This window comes from Scyliorhinus torazame, chromosome 5, assembly GCF_047496885.1.
Source record: "Scyliorhinus torazame isolate Kashiwa2021f chromosome 5, sScyTor2.1, whole genome shotgun sequence".
Classification (NCBI taxonomy): Eukaryota; Metazoa; Chordata; class Chondrichthyes; order Carcharhiniformes; family Scyliorhinidae; genus Scyliorhinus; species Scyliorhinus torazame.
In genome coordinates, this window is record NC_092711.1 from 174,612,314 (window position 1) to 174,629,012 (window position 16,699).

The 16,699-nt window shown below is 46.6% G+C and overlaps 1 protein-coding gene and 1 long non-coding RNA gene across 5 annotated transcripts in view; both read right to left on the bottom strand.

The window, feature by feature from the left end:
- Nucleotides 1-16,699, bottom strand: part of LOC140422400 (uncharacterized) — a 78,297-nt gene that overhangs the window by 19,967 nt on the left and 41,631 nt on the right. Inside the window, 1 exon segment of the mRNA XM_072507429.1 lies at nucleotides 11,615-11,910. Within this exon segment, the coding sequence (XP_072363530.1) occupies nucleotides 11,615-11,910 (296 nt within the window).
- Nucleotides 12,632-15,141, bottom strand: LOC140422411 (uncharacterized). 4 transcript variants are annotated; one of them, XR_011947442.1, is made up of 2 exons: nucleotides 14,954-15,141; nucleotides 12,632-12,911 (listed from the first exon to the last, which is right to left on the bottom strand). It is a non-coding gene; the product is annotated as an uncharacterized lncRNA (long non-coding RNA). The 4 variants fall into 4 exon arrangements; XR_011947440.1 differs by lacking the exon at nucleotides 14,954-15,141 and adding an exon at nucleotides 13,471-13,508; XR_011947439.1 differs by lacking the exon at nucleotides 14,954-15,141 and adding an exon at nucleotides 13,453-13,508.

Sequence of the window (16,699 nt, forward strand, 5' to 3'; positions counted from 1 at the left end):
ATAGAATTAAAAGAGCATGGAGGTTACGATGGAACTGTATAAAACTGTACACTTGTTAAGCCATAGCTGGAGTACTGATTGCCACACTAGAGGAAGGATGTGATTGCACTGGAGAGGATAATAATAATATAATAATCGCCTATTGTCACAAGTAGGCTTCAATGAAGTTACTGTGAAAAGCCCCGGATGCAGAGGAGATTCATAAGACATAGGAGCAGAATTAGGCCACTCGGCTCATCGAGTCTGCTCTGCCATTCAATCATGGCTGATATTGTCTCATCCCCATTCTCCTGCCTTCTCCCCATGACCCCTGATCCCCGTATTAATCAAGAACTGAGTGCAGTTCTGGTTGCCACACTAGACGGAGGATGTGATTGTACTGGAGAGAATGGAGAGGCGATTCCTCAGCATATTGCCTGGGCGTTTCAGCGATGAGTAGAGGCTGGTTAGGAGTTTCCTGGAAGCAGAGGAGGCTGAGGGGATATGTGATATGGGCGGCACTGTTGCTTCACTGTGCCAGGGTCCCAGGTTCGATTCCTCCACCCTCTCTGTGTGGAGTCTGCACCTTTTCCCCGTGTCTGCATGGGTTTCCTCCAGGTGCTCTGGTTTCCTCCCACAAGTCCCAAAAGGCGTGCTGTTAGGTCATTTGGACATTCTGAATTCTCCCTCCGTGTACCCGAACAGGTGCCGGAATGTGGCGACTAGAGGCTTTTCACAGTAACTTTATTGCAGTGTTAATATAAGCGTACTTGTGACAATAAAGATTATTATTGTACAAATTTATGAAGGACATAGCTAGAGTAGATCGGAAGAAAGCTTTCCCCTTAGTTGGCAGGTCAGTAAACAGTGGGCATAAATTTAAGGTAAGGGGCTGGGGATTCAGAACGGATTTGAGGAAAAACATTTTCACCCAGAGGGTGGTGGGAATCTGGAACTTGCTGCCTGAAAGTGTGGCAGAGGCGGGAACCCTCACAACATTGAAGAAGCATTGAGATGAGCCCTTGATAGGCCAAAGCACACACGGCTATGGTCCAAGTGGTGGAAAGTGGGATTGGAATAGAGAGGTCCTTGATGGCTGGCGCAGAAATGATGGGCCAAAGGGCCTCGTGCTCGGCTGTAAACTCTCTGATTCTCTGAGATTTATCTTCATAGAATCCGTACAGTGCAGAAAGAGGCCATTGGGCCCATCGAGTCTGCACCAGCTCTCCAAAAGAGCACCTTACCAAGGCCCAAGCCCCCCCCTAATCCACAGCTAACCTTATTGGACACTAAGGGGCAATTTAGCATGGCTAACCCACCTAATCTGCACACCTTTGGACTGTGGGAGGAAACCGGAGCACCCAGAGGAAATCCACGCAGACACGGGGAGAATGTGCAATCTCCACACAATCACCCAAGGCTGGAATTGAACCCGGCTCCCTCATGCTGTGAGGCAGTAGTGCAAACCACTGTGTCTCACCATGTGTTATATGGTACAGGTTAGATATATTACTGATGGTTCCGATATATTACTGATGGTTCTGAAATAAAGTACATTAATTATTCTTGTCCAGTACTGTAGCTACGTTATATATTTCCAGTCAGATTTATAACAGAAGAGGAGTCCATTGGACATTTTGTGTCGATGTCGACTGTCTGTCGAGCAATTCTGTCAGTGTCGAGTGGGTCCCATTCTGTAACCCTGCAGCACCCATCCAATTTCGGTTAGAAATTATTCATCATCTCTGCTTGACTCCCCTCATGGGCAGCAAGTTCAAGGACATGGTCAGTCACAACCCCCTGTATCTTAACCAATTGGAACAATCCTATACATTAAAACATTTTCAGTCCAGGAATATAGACACATATCTGTCTGGCAGCCTGCATGAAGATTTTCAGGTCCCTGGGTCCAGAACAGGAAGCAGTGAGCAGGGATCTGTCAATCAGCACCTTCAGGAGAATTGGGAGAGTGAATATTAGACACAGCAGAGTGAGAATGGAGGGAGAGTGCGTGGGATGGAGATTTACAGATTTGGGGAATGAGAGAGGAAAGAATGTTCCATAGAGACTAAAATTGTCTGTTCTGAATTTCTATCCTGTACTGACAGGGATGCTTTTTGTAAACTCCTTTTACAGGATATTAGAAGAGGAAGATTTACAGACAGACATCTCAAACCAAACGTTGCATCAACATCTGACAGTCACTCAATTCATTGGGTTCTGAATATCATTGGTCTTTCAATCTAGAACAAACGTTTGTCTGTTCTGTCGGCTTCAAGAGATTTTAAACATCAGTGTGACTGGAAAAGCACCGAGACACACACACCCGAGTGAGTGTTCCAGAGCACTGACTGTGGAAAGAACTTTAACCAGTTACACAGCTTGAACCTAATCACAGTGGGGAGAGACCGCACACGTGTCCTGTGTGTGGACGAGGCCTCAACTGATTGTGCAACCTGGAGAGACACAAGGACACCAGCAACATGGAGAAACGGTGGAAATGTGGGGACTGTGGGAAGGGATTTAGGTTCCCATCTGTGCTTGAAACCCATCAACACAGTCACACTGGGGAGAGGCCATTCACCTGCTCCGTGTGTGGGAAGGGTTTCACTCAGTTATTTCACCTGCAGAGACACAATTTGACTCACAGCAATGAGAGACCCGTTAAATGCTCTGACTGTGGGAGTGGCTTCAAAAGCTCTCAAGAACTGATGTCCCACCAGCGAGTTCACACTGAAGAGAGACCGTTCACCTGCTCCGTTTGTGGAAAGGGATTCGCTCACTTATCTAACCTGCGGAGACACAGTGTCACTCACACCAATGAGAGACCCTTTAAATGCTCTGACTGTGGGGTTGGCTTCAAAAGCTCTCGAGAACTGATCTCTCACCAGCGAGTTCACACTGGGGAGAGGCCGTTCATCTGCTCTCAGTGTGAGAAGGGATTTTCTCAGTTATCCAACCTGCAGAGACATCAGCGAGTTCACACTGGAGAGAGGCCGTTCACCTGCTCTGACTGTGGGAAGGGATTCCCTCGGTTATCCACCCTGCAGACACACCAACGAGTTCACACTGGGGAGAAGCCATTCGCCTGCTCTCAGTGTGGGAAGGGATTCACTCATCCATCCCACCTACGGAGCCACCAACGAGTTCACACTGGGGAGAGGCCTTTCATCTGCTCTCAATGTGGGAAGGGATTTTGTGTTTCATCGCACCTGCTGAGACACCAACAGGTTCACAAGTGAACAAGGGGTTGGATTCTGCTGTTAATATTTCTGCTCTTAATTACATCCAGGACTGCATTGTGGTCATTCTGTCAGTTGGTCAATGGGGAGGGTCGGAGGGTTTCTTTCTGCTGGACTGGCCGGTCTCACAACTTTGCCTCCAGTGGGCTGATGCTCTTTGAGCTTTGTTGTGAATACCTGGTTCCAAGTTTCACGAGGACCAGAGTGATAGGGTATTTGGACGTCGGAAGATATTTTGTTCCCATTCCTGATTGGAAACCCCCAAAGCCAATGCCACATTGCCATGAAGATGGGCTATGGTGGTTACATGGTTCTTTTGTTTAATTTATCTGGGTGTTTCTCACAGAAGGAAACTGTCAACGTATGAGGGACAAGTTGTCTGTGGGCACATTGGGAACTTACAATAAAAGGTGTGACAATAGATAGACAATTGCTAGCATTTAAAATATTATTAGATATTTACATCAAATATAAATTCCTTTAGAAACAAAAATCCAACAGGAAACGCGATGGAACCGTGGCAAGCAAAGTTTAAGATTCCCATTAGTTCAAAGGAAGAGGTTCAGAAAGTGGGTAAGAGTGTAGTCAGCCTGAGGATTGGGAACTTGTTTAGATTCAGCAAAGGAGGACCACAAAATTGATAAAGAGAAAATAGAATATGAGAGCAAACTCAGAATAGTCAACATGGAGTTAGGAATAGGAAATCCTGTTTGACGAACCTTTTGGAGTTTTTGAGGATGTTACTAACAGAATTGATGAAGGGGAGTCTGTGGACGTCGTACACTTGGATTTTCAGAAGGTTTTTGACAAACACCCCACAGGAGGTTAGTTAGCAAAATGAAAGCACATGGGATAGGAGGTAATATACAGGTGGTGCAGTGGTTAGCCCTGCTGCCTACGGCGCTGAGGACCCGGGTTCGATCCTGGCCCCAGGTCACTGTCCATGTGGAGTTTGCACATTCTCCCTGTGTCTGCGTGGGTCTCACCCCCTCAACCCAAAGATGTGCTAGGTAGGTGGACTGGCCACGCTAAATTGCTCCTTAATTGTAAAAAATTATTGGGTACTCTAAATTTTAAAAAAATTAAAATTTTAAATGTGGATAATCTGCCATTTCTCTATTCACACTACTATACATTCTACTGATTCTCCCTGTAATGGACTCACGTTTGTCTTCGCTAAATATTTCCTTTTTACGTACCTATAGAAGCTTTTACAGTGCACACAAAACCACTACTGTTTGGTGGTCTATAAACAATTCTTACCAATGTTTGCTGCCCTCTGCTGTTTCTTAGCTCCACCCAAACAGTTTCCACATTTTGTATTCCTGATCTGTGAATCCTCCCTTACGTACTAACATCATCCTTGTTAACGGCGCAGCACCACCTCCTCTCCCTTTTTGGCCACAATGTTAGGAAATGTAACGATCATACCTTCAGTCCCGTCATCCAAGTCATTTATATAAACTTTAAAGGTTGAGGTCCCAGCACTGATCCCTGTGACACTCCACTCGTTACATCTTGCCAACCAGAAAATGACCTATTTATGCCTGTTTTCTGGTAGCTCGCCAATCATTCGCTGTGATTGACAGTTCTGGGGTTAAAGCCTGCAGATTGGGAAAAGAAAGGAACGGAAACCTCTGGAATGAATAATCACTTTGGACTGGTTCTGAGACAATTAAGTTTCGACTTCCGGGGTAGAGTAGAGAATAATGTGGGGTGGAAGTTTAGATTGTGTAAAAGGGAAAAGTTATATTTTATACTTTAATGTGTAGGTTTCCTTCAAAAATAGTGATTAGTTAATGTTGTTTCTATTTTGTTTGTTGCAGCAAAAGTCCTAAAGACGTCTTGTCATGTGATCTTTTAATTTGTTGACTGGGAATTTGATTTTTTTAATATTAATTACTGATCTTCACAGAGATCCGAATCCACAAGTTTTGACTTCCCATTTGAGCCTTTTGGAACCTTTCTGTCTCTCTATTGCTCACATCAGTGACAGGCAAAGGAGCTGAGGACTGAATTTAGCTGGGACCTGCACCCCAGTTGGGAAATTGTCACGGGTATGTCACTAATAAAGGGACAGGAAGGTGCTGGAGGACTGACTGGAAAATGGATCCCCAACCAATCGGGGTTCGACGGTGGAGTAACTAGGCTTGATGGGGACATGACCCCAAGGTTCAGTGCCCCTGTGTCCAATGTGGGGAGTCACGGGAGCAAGGTACAGGAGAGCTGAAGAGAAACATTTGGGTCTGGAACATTGTGAACATGTTTTTATTCTGGTTATTCTTTTACTCTGGTTGTCTTTGATCCTTAAGTCATTTTCTGATTAATTTTTTTAAAACCCATGTTCTGTTTCATTAATAAACTTGTTTCATTAAAAATATTTGGGTTTTTTGGTCTTTTTCTGATTAAATTCATTCACTTTGGGGAAAGTGGGTGAGAGGGGTTGGCAGGCTCTTTAACAGAGAGTGAGCCCCTCAAAGGTAATTAGCAAAGGAGCCAGAGGGGTGGAGGAGACCTTTTCTTTTGACACACAATGTTTAAAAATGAGATTCAGGGATGAACTAATTTATCCAGGCTCTTTGAGGAAGTAACAAGGAATGTCAATAAAGGGAAACCTGGAGATGTGGTTTATCTAGATTTCCAGAAGGTATTTTCCAAGGGGCCACATCAAAGGTTATTACACATAATAGGAGCTCATGATGTAGGGGGTTAACATATCAGCAGGGATAGAGGATTGGTTAGCTCACAGGAAGCAGAGAGTAGGTTTAAATGGGTAATTTCTGGGTTGGTAAGATGTGACAAGTGGAGTGTCACAAGGATCAGTGCTGGGCCCTCAACTATTTACAATCTATATCAATGAGTTGGGTGATGGGATTGAATGTATGGTGGCTAAATGTTCTGATGACACATAGTTCAGAAAGTAATTTGTGAAGTGGACATAAGGAGTCTGCAAAGGACATTAAGTGAATGGACAAAACTCGACAGATGGAGGATAATGTGGGAAAATGTGAATTGTCCACTTTGGCAGGAAGGATTAAATAAAACAATATTATTTAAATGGTGAGACATTACAGAACGATGAGGTACAGAGGGATCTGGGCGTCCGTGTACAGGAGTCACAGTAAGTTAGTTTGCAGGTACAGCAAGTGGCTCGATCGGGTCCTTGAACAGTTTAATCAGGCTTTATCGAGTGAGTTGAAATCACTTGGGAAGCACAATGGAATGTTGTGTATGGCAAAGAGATTGAAATAAACAAGTCGGGATGTTTTGTTGCAGTTGTACAGGACCTTGGTGAGACCATTTTTAGAGCACTGTGTACAGTTTGGGTCTCCTTATTTCAGAAATGAGATAATTGCATCAGAAGCAGTTCAGAGGAGGTTGACTCCCCGGATTCTTGGAATGAGGGGGTTATCCTCTGAGGAAAGGTTTGACAGGTTGGGACTGTATCCATTGCAGTTTAGCAGAATGAGAGAGGATCTCATGTGTTTCAATAAGATCATGAGTGGAATTGACAGAGAGATTGCTGAGAGAATGTTTCCCCTTGTGGGAGAGACTAGAATTAGGGGACACTGCTTAAATATTAGGGGTCTTCCATTTAAGACGCGGATGAGAATATTGTTTTTCTCCTGAGGGCCGTGGGTCTGTAAATCTCTCTTTCTCCAGAGGGTGCTGGAAGCAGGGTCAGTGAATATGTTTTCAGATTGAATTTGATAGATTCTTGATTGAAGAGGGAGTGAAAGGGTGGAGGAAGGAAAGTGGAGTTAAGACCACAATCAGATCAGCCCTGATTTTATTGAATGGTGGAGTGGGCTCGAGGGGCCGAATGGCCTGCTCCTGTTCCTGTGTCTCAGCAGTAATATCAAAGTGCAGCAGCATTCCCATTACACTCTGGGTAGAAGCACCATCTCCAGGTAAATGCTCCCTGCTCTGCCCCAGATGCCATGGTCCCAGTCAGTGGAATGTGTAAAACCTCAACAAATCTCTGTGCTCGGGGAATCCCTTCTTATTACATCACAAAGTCTATGGAGACTGATTTAACCCAATCATTGCCGAGATAACATTTGAACGGACCAATTACAAAGTCTGTCATTGAACCATCTGTACCCGCCCAAGCCACTCCAAACTCTCAAACAATTGTCTTCCCCACGCTCCGTCCCCGGTACAGGGAGTCAGCATTCCCATGCCAAGCAGTGAAAACATGGTGGCCTTGACACCAGGGTGTTGTCTAGGATTCCAGGCACTCTTGTTTTCTCTGTCCTCTGGGAACTGTTTATCTCCCTGTTCCCACACAGCAAGTCGTCTGTTCTCAGCTCTGCTCGATTTCTGCTGGAGTTTGGTCCCTTTTACACCTTTCGGATCAATAAAACATTTGGTCAGTGAAGACCCAAACCACAATTTCCCACCCTGTCACCTGTCAACCATCCTTACCCAGAGCGTAATCACAACAGGAATAAAAACAGGAGCAGTGTAACAATCAAATTCAAAATAAATCCACAGCCAGTCATAGAATTTAATTTAATGTTCACTAATTAACAAGAAAACCCGAAGCACGGAGTCCCCCAGGATTCTTACAGTCCACACCTAGAGGGGGACGAGAACTCTCTCTCCAACCCCTCACTCAATTTCACTCCGTTCTCTTCCAGTTCTGTTCTGGCCCCGCCTGCGGTAACATCTACGCAATCTTTTCTCCTGAAGGAATGCCGTGAGTTCTAAGTTACTGGTACATAAGGACAGATGCTTTAAGCAACAGATAAAACGAGACTGTAAAATATTCTCCAGCTCCCTCTTTACCCCCGTCCAACTTGTGGACAGTTCTTACTCAGTATTATTTCTCCCAAGTCCATTATTGGCCCAATCGAATTTTTAAATAAAAAAATACATAGTTACGGGATGTGGGCTTTGCTGGCTCGACCCAGCATTTATTTACCATCCCTAGTTGCCTTAGAGAAGGTACTGGTGAGCTGCCTTCTTCAACCACTGCAGTCCATGTGGTGTTGGTACATCCACTATGCTATTAGCGACTGAAGGAACAGTGATATATTTACAAATCAGGATGGTGTGTGGTTTGGCGAGGAACACCCACGTGGTGGTGTTCCTGTCTGTCTGCTCTCCTTGTCCTTCTATATGGTCGTGGGAAGGTACTCTCTCAGGAGCCTCGGTGAGTTCCTGCTGTGCATTTTGTAGATGGTACACACACTGCTGCTGCTGTGCCTTGGTGGTGGAGTGAATGAAATGAGCTGAATTGTCCTGGAAGGTGCTGAGCTTCTTTAATTTTGGAGATGCACTCATCAAGGCAAGTGGAGAGTGATCCATCACACCCCTGACCTCTCGATAATGGACAGGCTTTCAGGAGTTAGGAGGTGAGTGACTCACAGCAGGATTCCCAGCCTCTGACCCACTCTTGTAGCCACTGTATTTATATGGCTAGTCCAGTTCAGTTTCTGGTCAATGGTAACCCCCAAGATGTTGATAGTGGGGAATTTATCAATGGTAATGCCATTGAATGACATGGGGAGGTGGTTAGATTCTCTCATGAGGGAGGTGGTCATTGCCTGGCATTTGTGTGGCTCAAAGTTACTTGCAGGACTGCAGAGCTCAGATCTGATCCATTGGTTGTTGGATCGTTTAGCTCTGTCTATTGATTGCTGCTTTTGATGTCTGGCATGCAAATAGTCCGGTTTCATTCATAATATCACTCCTGCCTCACAGTGCCAGCGACCCGGATTCAATTCCAGCCTTGGGTGACTGTCTGTGTGGAGTTTGCATATTCTCCCCGTGTTTCCATGGGTTTCCTCCATCGCTCTGGAGTCCTCCCACAGTCCAAAGATATACAGGTTAAGTGGGATTATGGGGATATGGCGGGGGGATATACTGAGGTAGCTGCTCTTGGTAGGGTCCGTGCAGACTCGATGGGCCCCGTGGTCCCTTTCTGCACTGTCGAATTCCATTCTATGGAATAAACATCCTTGCAGATTCTTACAGCTTTGTGCTGGGCCATTTCAGAGTCAACCACATTGCTGTGGATCTGGAGTCACATGTAGTCCAGACCAGGTAAGGAGGCAGATTTCCTTCCCTAACGGGCATTAGTAAACCAGATGGGTTTTTTCTACCAATAATAGAGAAGATCATTAGACTTTTAGTTTGTGTTTTTAATATATGTATTTTATTCCAAACACAATCAATTATACAAATAAACAACAATCAAATACCATTGGCTTTCAAACAGTTTGTCATTTTCCCCCTTTTCTTCCCGAAACTACCCCAACATCCCTTTCCCAACTGACCACCCCCCCCCACGGCGACAAACAGATCCTCAAATAGAGACAGAAAGACCCTCCGTCTTAAATAGAAACCTCTTCACCCTCGGAGAACGTACTTAAGTCTTCTCCAACTGCAGAAATTCCGTCAAATCCCCCAACCATGCCGATATCTTCGGTGGGGCGACCGACCTCCAACCCAGTGAGATTCGCCGCCGGGCAATCAGAGTGGTGAAGACCCCGTTCCCCTCCAGCAGCTCTGGCAGATCCGAAACACATGAAAGCCCCACTAAAGAGCACGGCTCCATCGTCACCCCCACACTTCCGGCAGGGTCTCGGAAATCAATGGCCAGAATCCCCGAACTTCGGGCACACCCAAAACATGTGAACATGATTGACAGGCCCCCTCCTGTACCTCTCACATCTGTCCTCAACCTCAGGGAAGAACCCACCCATATGAGCCCGAGTCATAACATGCAAAAAACGTAACATTTACAAAACTTGTATATACACGTCGAGACAGAACAGATCCCACCATTACTCCTCCCCCAAACCAAGCTCCTTGACCAAGTCATCCGCTTCTTCTGACATCGTAAAATAATGTCCTTTGCCCTTGTGAAAGTCACCCAGAGTTTGTCCGGATACAACACCCCGAACCAGACCTTGGTCGAAAGAGCGCCGCCTGGGCCCTGTTACAACCCGTCTGCCATTTGGCCAGGTCGGCCCCAATGTCCTGGTAGAACCGGATCAGATTCCCCTCCCAGCTACAGTCTCACGTCGACTTCACCCACCTCAGAATCCTCTCCTTCGCCTGGAACTGGTGCATCCAGCCGATCACTGCCTGCAGCGGCTCCCCTGCTCTCGGCCTCCGTTGTAATGATCGGGGGGCCCAATCCACCTCCGGGGCCTTATTGAAGACCCCCTCCTCAACCAGCTTAGTGAACATTTTCAATACATAGCCCATGGCACTCGTTCCCTCCACTCCTTCCTCAGACCTACAATTCACAGATTCTGTCGCCTGGACTGATTCTCCTGGTCGTCCACCTTCGCCCTCAGCACCTTGCAAGCCTCTCCCAGCATCACCATCTCTGCCTCCTGCAACACGATCTGATCACTGGGATCCAACACCGTCCTTTCCACCTCTCGGATCATTGCACCTTGTGACTCCAGGCGTTCCTCCACCCTCTCCACCCTCCCACGAAGAGGGGCTACTGTTTCCTCAATCGCCCTGGACCAGTCCTCTTGCATCTCTTTCCGATGCTGCCGAAACATCCTCCAACTCCGCCATACTCTCAGTTGCTGCACCACACAGATCCTCCATCTCAAGCTAAGGCTATACTCGACTTTTGCCCGGTGTTGTAACCTGCTGATATTCCACTTTGGAGGAAAAACCAACTCCCTCCACTTATTCTGCACTTTTTACAAACAAAGCGCCCATTAACCGGGCAGAAAGGGCCAGAAACCCAAGCTTCCAAGCAGGAGCCACGTTGTGTGCGGCCGATAAACTCAGGGCCTCCACTGGAAGTCGTTCCAGGACATTTTTATCATTTAATCTCCCCTATCGCTGATTTTCTCTTTTGTTCTGTCTGACCCTCCCCCTTTCTCACCAGCATCAAACCCATCACATTTCTCCCTCTCTTTAGCTCTCAGGTAGAGTTACATTGGACGTGAAACATTAACTCTGTTTCCTCTCTCACAGATGCTGCCAGTCCTGCTGCGTTTTTCCAGTTCTTTCTGTGTTTATTTTAAATCTACCTGTAATGGGGGAAAAACAGGATTTACTATTCAGGATAAAATAAATGTCCTTCATCAGCTTTCATGGATCACTTCAGTGGAAATGTGCTCTCCCAGGCTCAAAGAGCATCAGCCCACTGGAAGTACAGTTGTGAGACCGGCCGGTCCAGCAGAAAGAAACTCTCCCACCCTCCCACTTCACCAAGTGTCAGAATGAACATGGTTCAGTCCTGGATGTGATTAACAGCAGCAATAACAGCAGAATCCAACCCCTGTCATCACTTGTGAACTCACTGGTGTCTCAGCAGAAGTGTTGACCAAGTGAATCCCTTCCCACACACTGTGCAGGTGAATGGCCTCTCCCCAGTGTGAACTCCTGGTGTGCTTGCAGATTGGGTAACTGAGTGAATCCCTTCCCACAGTCAGAGCAGATAAACGGCCTCTCCCCAGTGTGAATTCGCTGGTGTGCCTGCAGGTGGGATAACCGAGTGAATCCCTCCCCACAATCAGAGCAGGTGAACGACCTCTTCCCAGTGTGAATTCGCTCGTGTCTCCGCAGGTTGCTTATTTGAGTGAATCCCTTTCTACACTGAGAGCAGGTGAACGGCCTCTCTCCGGTGTGCAGGATCTGGTGTGTCAGCAGATGGGATGAGTTTTGAAACCTCATTGTGCAATGAGAGCAGCTGAACGGTCTCTCCCTAGTGTGAATGCACTGATGGTTATCATAGAAATTACAGTGCAGAAGGAGGCCATTCGGCCCATCGAGTCTGCACCGGCTCTTGGAAAGAGCACCCTACCCAAGGTCAACACCTCCACCCTATCCCCATAACCCAGTAACTCCACCCAACACTAAGGACAATTTTGGACACTAAGGGCAATTTATCATGGCCAATCCACCTAACCTGCACATCTTTGGACTGTGGGAGGAAACCGGAGCACCCGGAGGAAACCCACGGTTCATCAGTTTGTGAGACCTTTTGAAGCTGCTCCCACAGTGAGAGCATTTAAAGGGTCTCTCATTGCTGTGAGTGACAGTGTGGCCCAGCAGATTGGATACCTGAGTAAATCCCTTCCCACACTCACTGTGGGTGAATGGTCCCTCCCCAGTGTGAACTTGTTGGTGTGTACGCCGTTCAGATGAAGTACTGAACCCCTCCCCACATGTGGAGCAGGTGAATGGCTTCGCCCCGACATGGACTGGCTGGTGCTTCTTCAGGTGGGATAACGTAATGAATCCCTTCCCACACTAAGAGCAGGTGAACGGCCTCTCCCCAGTGTGAATGCGTCGATGAGTTTCTAGTATAGATGACAATCTGAATCTCTTCCCACAGTCCCCACATTTCCATGGTTTCTCCATGGTGCTGGTGTCCTTGTGTCTCTCCAGGTTGGACAATCAGTTGAAGGCTCACACAGAACTCGTACGGTCTCTCCCTGCTGTTTATTTTCAGTTTGTGTAACTGGTTAAAGCTCTTTCCAGTCAGTGCTCTGGAACACTCTCACTCGGGTGTGTGTGGCTCGGTGATTTTCCAGTCACACTGATGGTTAAAACCATCTGAAGCAGGAAGAACAGACAAACCTTTTTGCTTCTCAATTCAAAGGCTGATGATATTCAAGTCCCGGTGAATGGAGTGAATCTGTCAAATCGGGACGTGAGGTTTGGTTTGAGATTTCTGTCTGTAATTCTTCCTCTTCTGATACCCTGTAAAAGGAGTTTACAAAATACACCATTGTCAGTACAGGATCGGAATTCAGAACAGACATTTCTAGTTTCTATGGAACATTCTGTCCTCTCTCACTTCCCAAAAGCTGTAAATCTCCGTCCCACACACTCTCCCTCCATTCTCACTCTGCTGTATCTAATATTCACCCTCCCAATTCTCCTGAAGGTGCTGATTCAGGCTGATTGACAGATCCATGCTCACTGCTTACAATCGTGGACAGAGAGCCCTGGAAATCTTCATGAAGACTGCCATCCTAACGGAAATATGTAACAGGACGAAAATTGTTTTTAATGTATAGGATTGTATCAGTTGGTTAAGATACAGGAGGTAGTGATTGATCATGATCTGGAACTTTCTGCCAATGAAGGTTCTCAAGCAGAGATGATCAATAATTTCTAACTGAATTAGATGGACGCTTCAGGGTTACTTTTGTCAATATTAAAGATTGTCCTCCTGCAACCAAAGACTATCCTCCTCACTATTTACCGCCAGCAATTTTCGCACAATCCGTGAACCTACTGAGAGACCTGAGCCAACCTTTCCAGAGTCTGCACCCTCCCTGGGGATTCACTTCCTTTTCCCTCAGAACCAGAGTCCTTCCGGTCCTCCAACTGTTCCCATTGGTCAAGAGCCCAGCAGAAAGGTCAGGAGGTGGGATCTTCCTGCACATGCGCAGTTTCCCATCGCTCCCAGGGACATGCGCAGTCCGGCCGCCCGCCCGGCGAATGGAGCGGTTTCCTCACCGCGGGGGATTGTGGGTGCTGTGGCCGCCATTCCTCATCCAGAGTCAGCGCCTTCAGGGAGGAGATTTTGGGGAAAAGCAGGACGATAGTGGAATGAATTAGTTTCGAAATGAACAGGAAGGAGAGAATATGTGGGGGAATGAGATGTAGAATTTCTGAGATAGCAGTATTTTGTGTCACATCAAGATCTTCGACAACTTTCGTGAAACTTTGTTTTACAATGTTCCAGGAAAATCCTTGGCATTTTTATTAAGTCAAATGCGATAACCAACAGGGGGGCACGGTGGCACAGTGGTTAACACTTCTGCCTACGGCGCTGAGGACCTTGGTATCCTCCCAGCCCAAGTTGACTGTCTGTGTGGAGTTTGCATATTCTCCCTGTGTGTGCGAGGGTTCACCCCCACAATCCAAAGATGTGCCAGTTAGGTGAATTGGCCACATTAAATTGCCCCTCAATTGCAAAAACATAATTAGGCACTCTAATTTTTTTTAAAAAATGTGGTGTCCAAATGAAAATTAATGCTTTATTGATGACTGCCACTTGAATTCCTCGACTACTCCCAAATACCAAGTACCTGTCCATGAACAGTCTGATCAACCATCTAATTCATAAAGACCAGCCTAGCCCACCCATTCTCAGTGAATCTTCTATTCTCAAAGTCTGGGGCTGATTTAGTACAGGGCTAAAGAGCTGGTTTTTAAAGCAGACCAAGGCACGGTTCAATTCCCGTACCAGCCTCCCCGAACAGGCGCCGGAATGTGGCGACTAGGGGATTTTCACAGTAACTTCATTTGAAGCCTACTTGTGACAATAAGCGATTTTCACTTTCACAATGAAGGCTTGGTCACTTTTCTCCTTTCAAAATACAAGGTCGAGGGGCTAATTGAGGTCATTAAAATTATCAAAGCTTTTGATAAACACAGAGGGTGTTCCCCACTTGTAGGGGGAAGAACAAAACTGAATTCAGGAGAAACTTCTTTCCAGAGAGTAATGAGAATGTGGAACTCACTACCACAGTGAGTGGTGGAGGTGAATAACATTGATACATTGAAGAGGAAGCTGGATGAAGACATGAGGGAGAAATAAACAGACGGATACACTGATAGAGTAAGATGGGAAAGCATGCGAGGAGGATGAAGTGAAGTAGAAATACTGGCAGAGATGGGTTGGGCTGAATGGCCTGTTTCTGTGCTGTATATTCAATGTAATTTAGCCTGGTATTGCCTTTAACTCTGACAGAGTCCATTCCGGGTTAAAGAGAAAATGTTTCACTCACAGAACATTTTGGATCATTGTTCCCAGCTATTGTCCAATCAATGCCTTTGCCAGTCCGGTATCTGAGTGAGCTGCTGAGGCAATAAATTCAACTAAAAACATCAAATGGGATTTCTTCGGATATATCTTTGAAGAGCAGATCTTTTTTCAAGTGGACTGAATTGGTTATATATTCTCGGTCACAGTCCTTTCCGACAACAATTATTATTTATCAGCCAGTCTTATTCAAATTATGGAGTCTGTTTTATGCAGTAAGACATCTCACAACACCAGGTTAAAGTCCAACAGGTTTATCTGAAATCAAAGGTTTTCGGAGCACTGCTCCTTCATCAGGTGAAGTGAGACCTGATGAAGGAGCAGTCCTCCGAATGCTTGTGATTTCAAACAAACCTATTGACTTGATCCTGGTGTTGTGAGACTTCTTACAATGATCACCCCAGTCCAACGCCGGCATCTCCACATCATGTTTTACACAGGACAAAGCATCTGCTTGCTCAGTACCCCAACCATCACCTGAAACAGTGACTCCCTTGACCTCCAGAGCACAATGGTGGCAGTGTGTGTACCATCTACAAGATGTTTCACAGTAGCACAGTGGTGGGGCAACTCGGTAGCACAGTGGTAGGGCAACTCGGTAGCACAGTGGTTGGGGCAGCACAGTTGCTTCACAGCTCCAGGGTCCCAGGTTGAATTCCTGGCTTGGGTCATTGTCTGTGCAGAGTCTGCACATTCTCCCCAGGTCTGCATGGATTTCCTCTGGGTGCTCCGGTTTCCTCCCACAGTCCAAAGCTGTGCAGGTTAGGTGGATTGGCCAAGATAAATTGCCCTTAGTGTCCAAAAAGGTTTGGTGGGGTTTCTGGGTTAAGGAGATAGGGTGGAGGCGTGGTCTTAAGTGGGGTGCTCTTTCCAAGGGCCGGTGCAGACTCGATGGGTTGAATGGCCTCCTTCTGCACTGTAAATTCTATGATCTGTGAACTCAACAGAGGACCTTCGACATCAACTTCTAAACTCATAACCTTGACTGTCATGAAGGACAAGGACAGCAAACACATGGGAATAGCACCACCTGAAATCACCTCAGTGCGACTTGCAATAATCTGCTTCAGGGTCTGTGAATATAAAAAACCCTTCATGTCAATATCTGTGTGCACACAAACCTCTTTAGTTCAGAGCTGGAGGAGAAATTTAATCTGCCCTCTGGAAATGCCTTCAGATACCTTCAGGTATGCGCCTTTCTAAAAAAACAGGTGGTGGCATTTCCGTTGCTACCCCCACGTAGGATAAAGGATTGGGTGGTCTCTGGCACCTGGGTTGGGGAGGGGAAGGTGTCGGGCATCTACCAAGAACTACAGGAGGCGGAGGAAGCCCCAGTGGTGGAACTTAAGGGCAAGTGGGAGGAGCTAGGCGGGGAGCTGGATGCGGGCCTGTGGGTGGAAGCCCTAAATAGGGTCAATTCCTCTTCATCATGTGCCAGGCTTAGCTTAATTCAGTTTAAGGTGGTCCATCAGGCACACATGGCGACAGCAAGAATGAGCAAGTTCTTTGGGGTTGAGGATAGATGTGCGGGAAACCCAGCGAACCATATTCATATGATCTGGGCATGTCCGGCTCTCAAAGGATTCTGGCTGGGATTCGCTAAGGCAATGTCCAAGATCCTAAACACGCGGGTGGTACCGAGTCCAGAGATAGCGATCTTTGGTGTGTCAGACGATCCGGGAGTTCAGGAAGCGAAAGAGGCCGAGGTTTT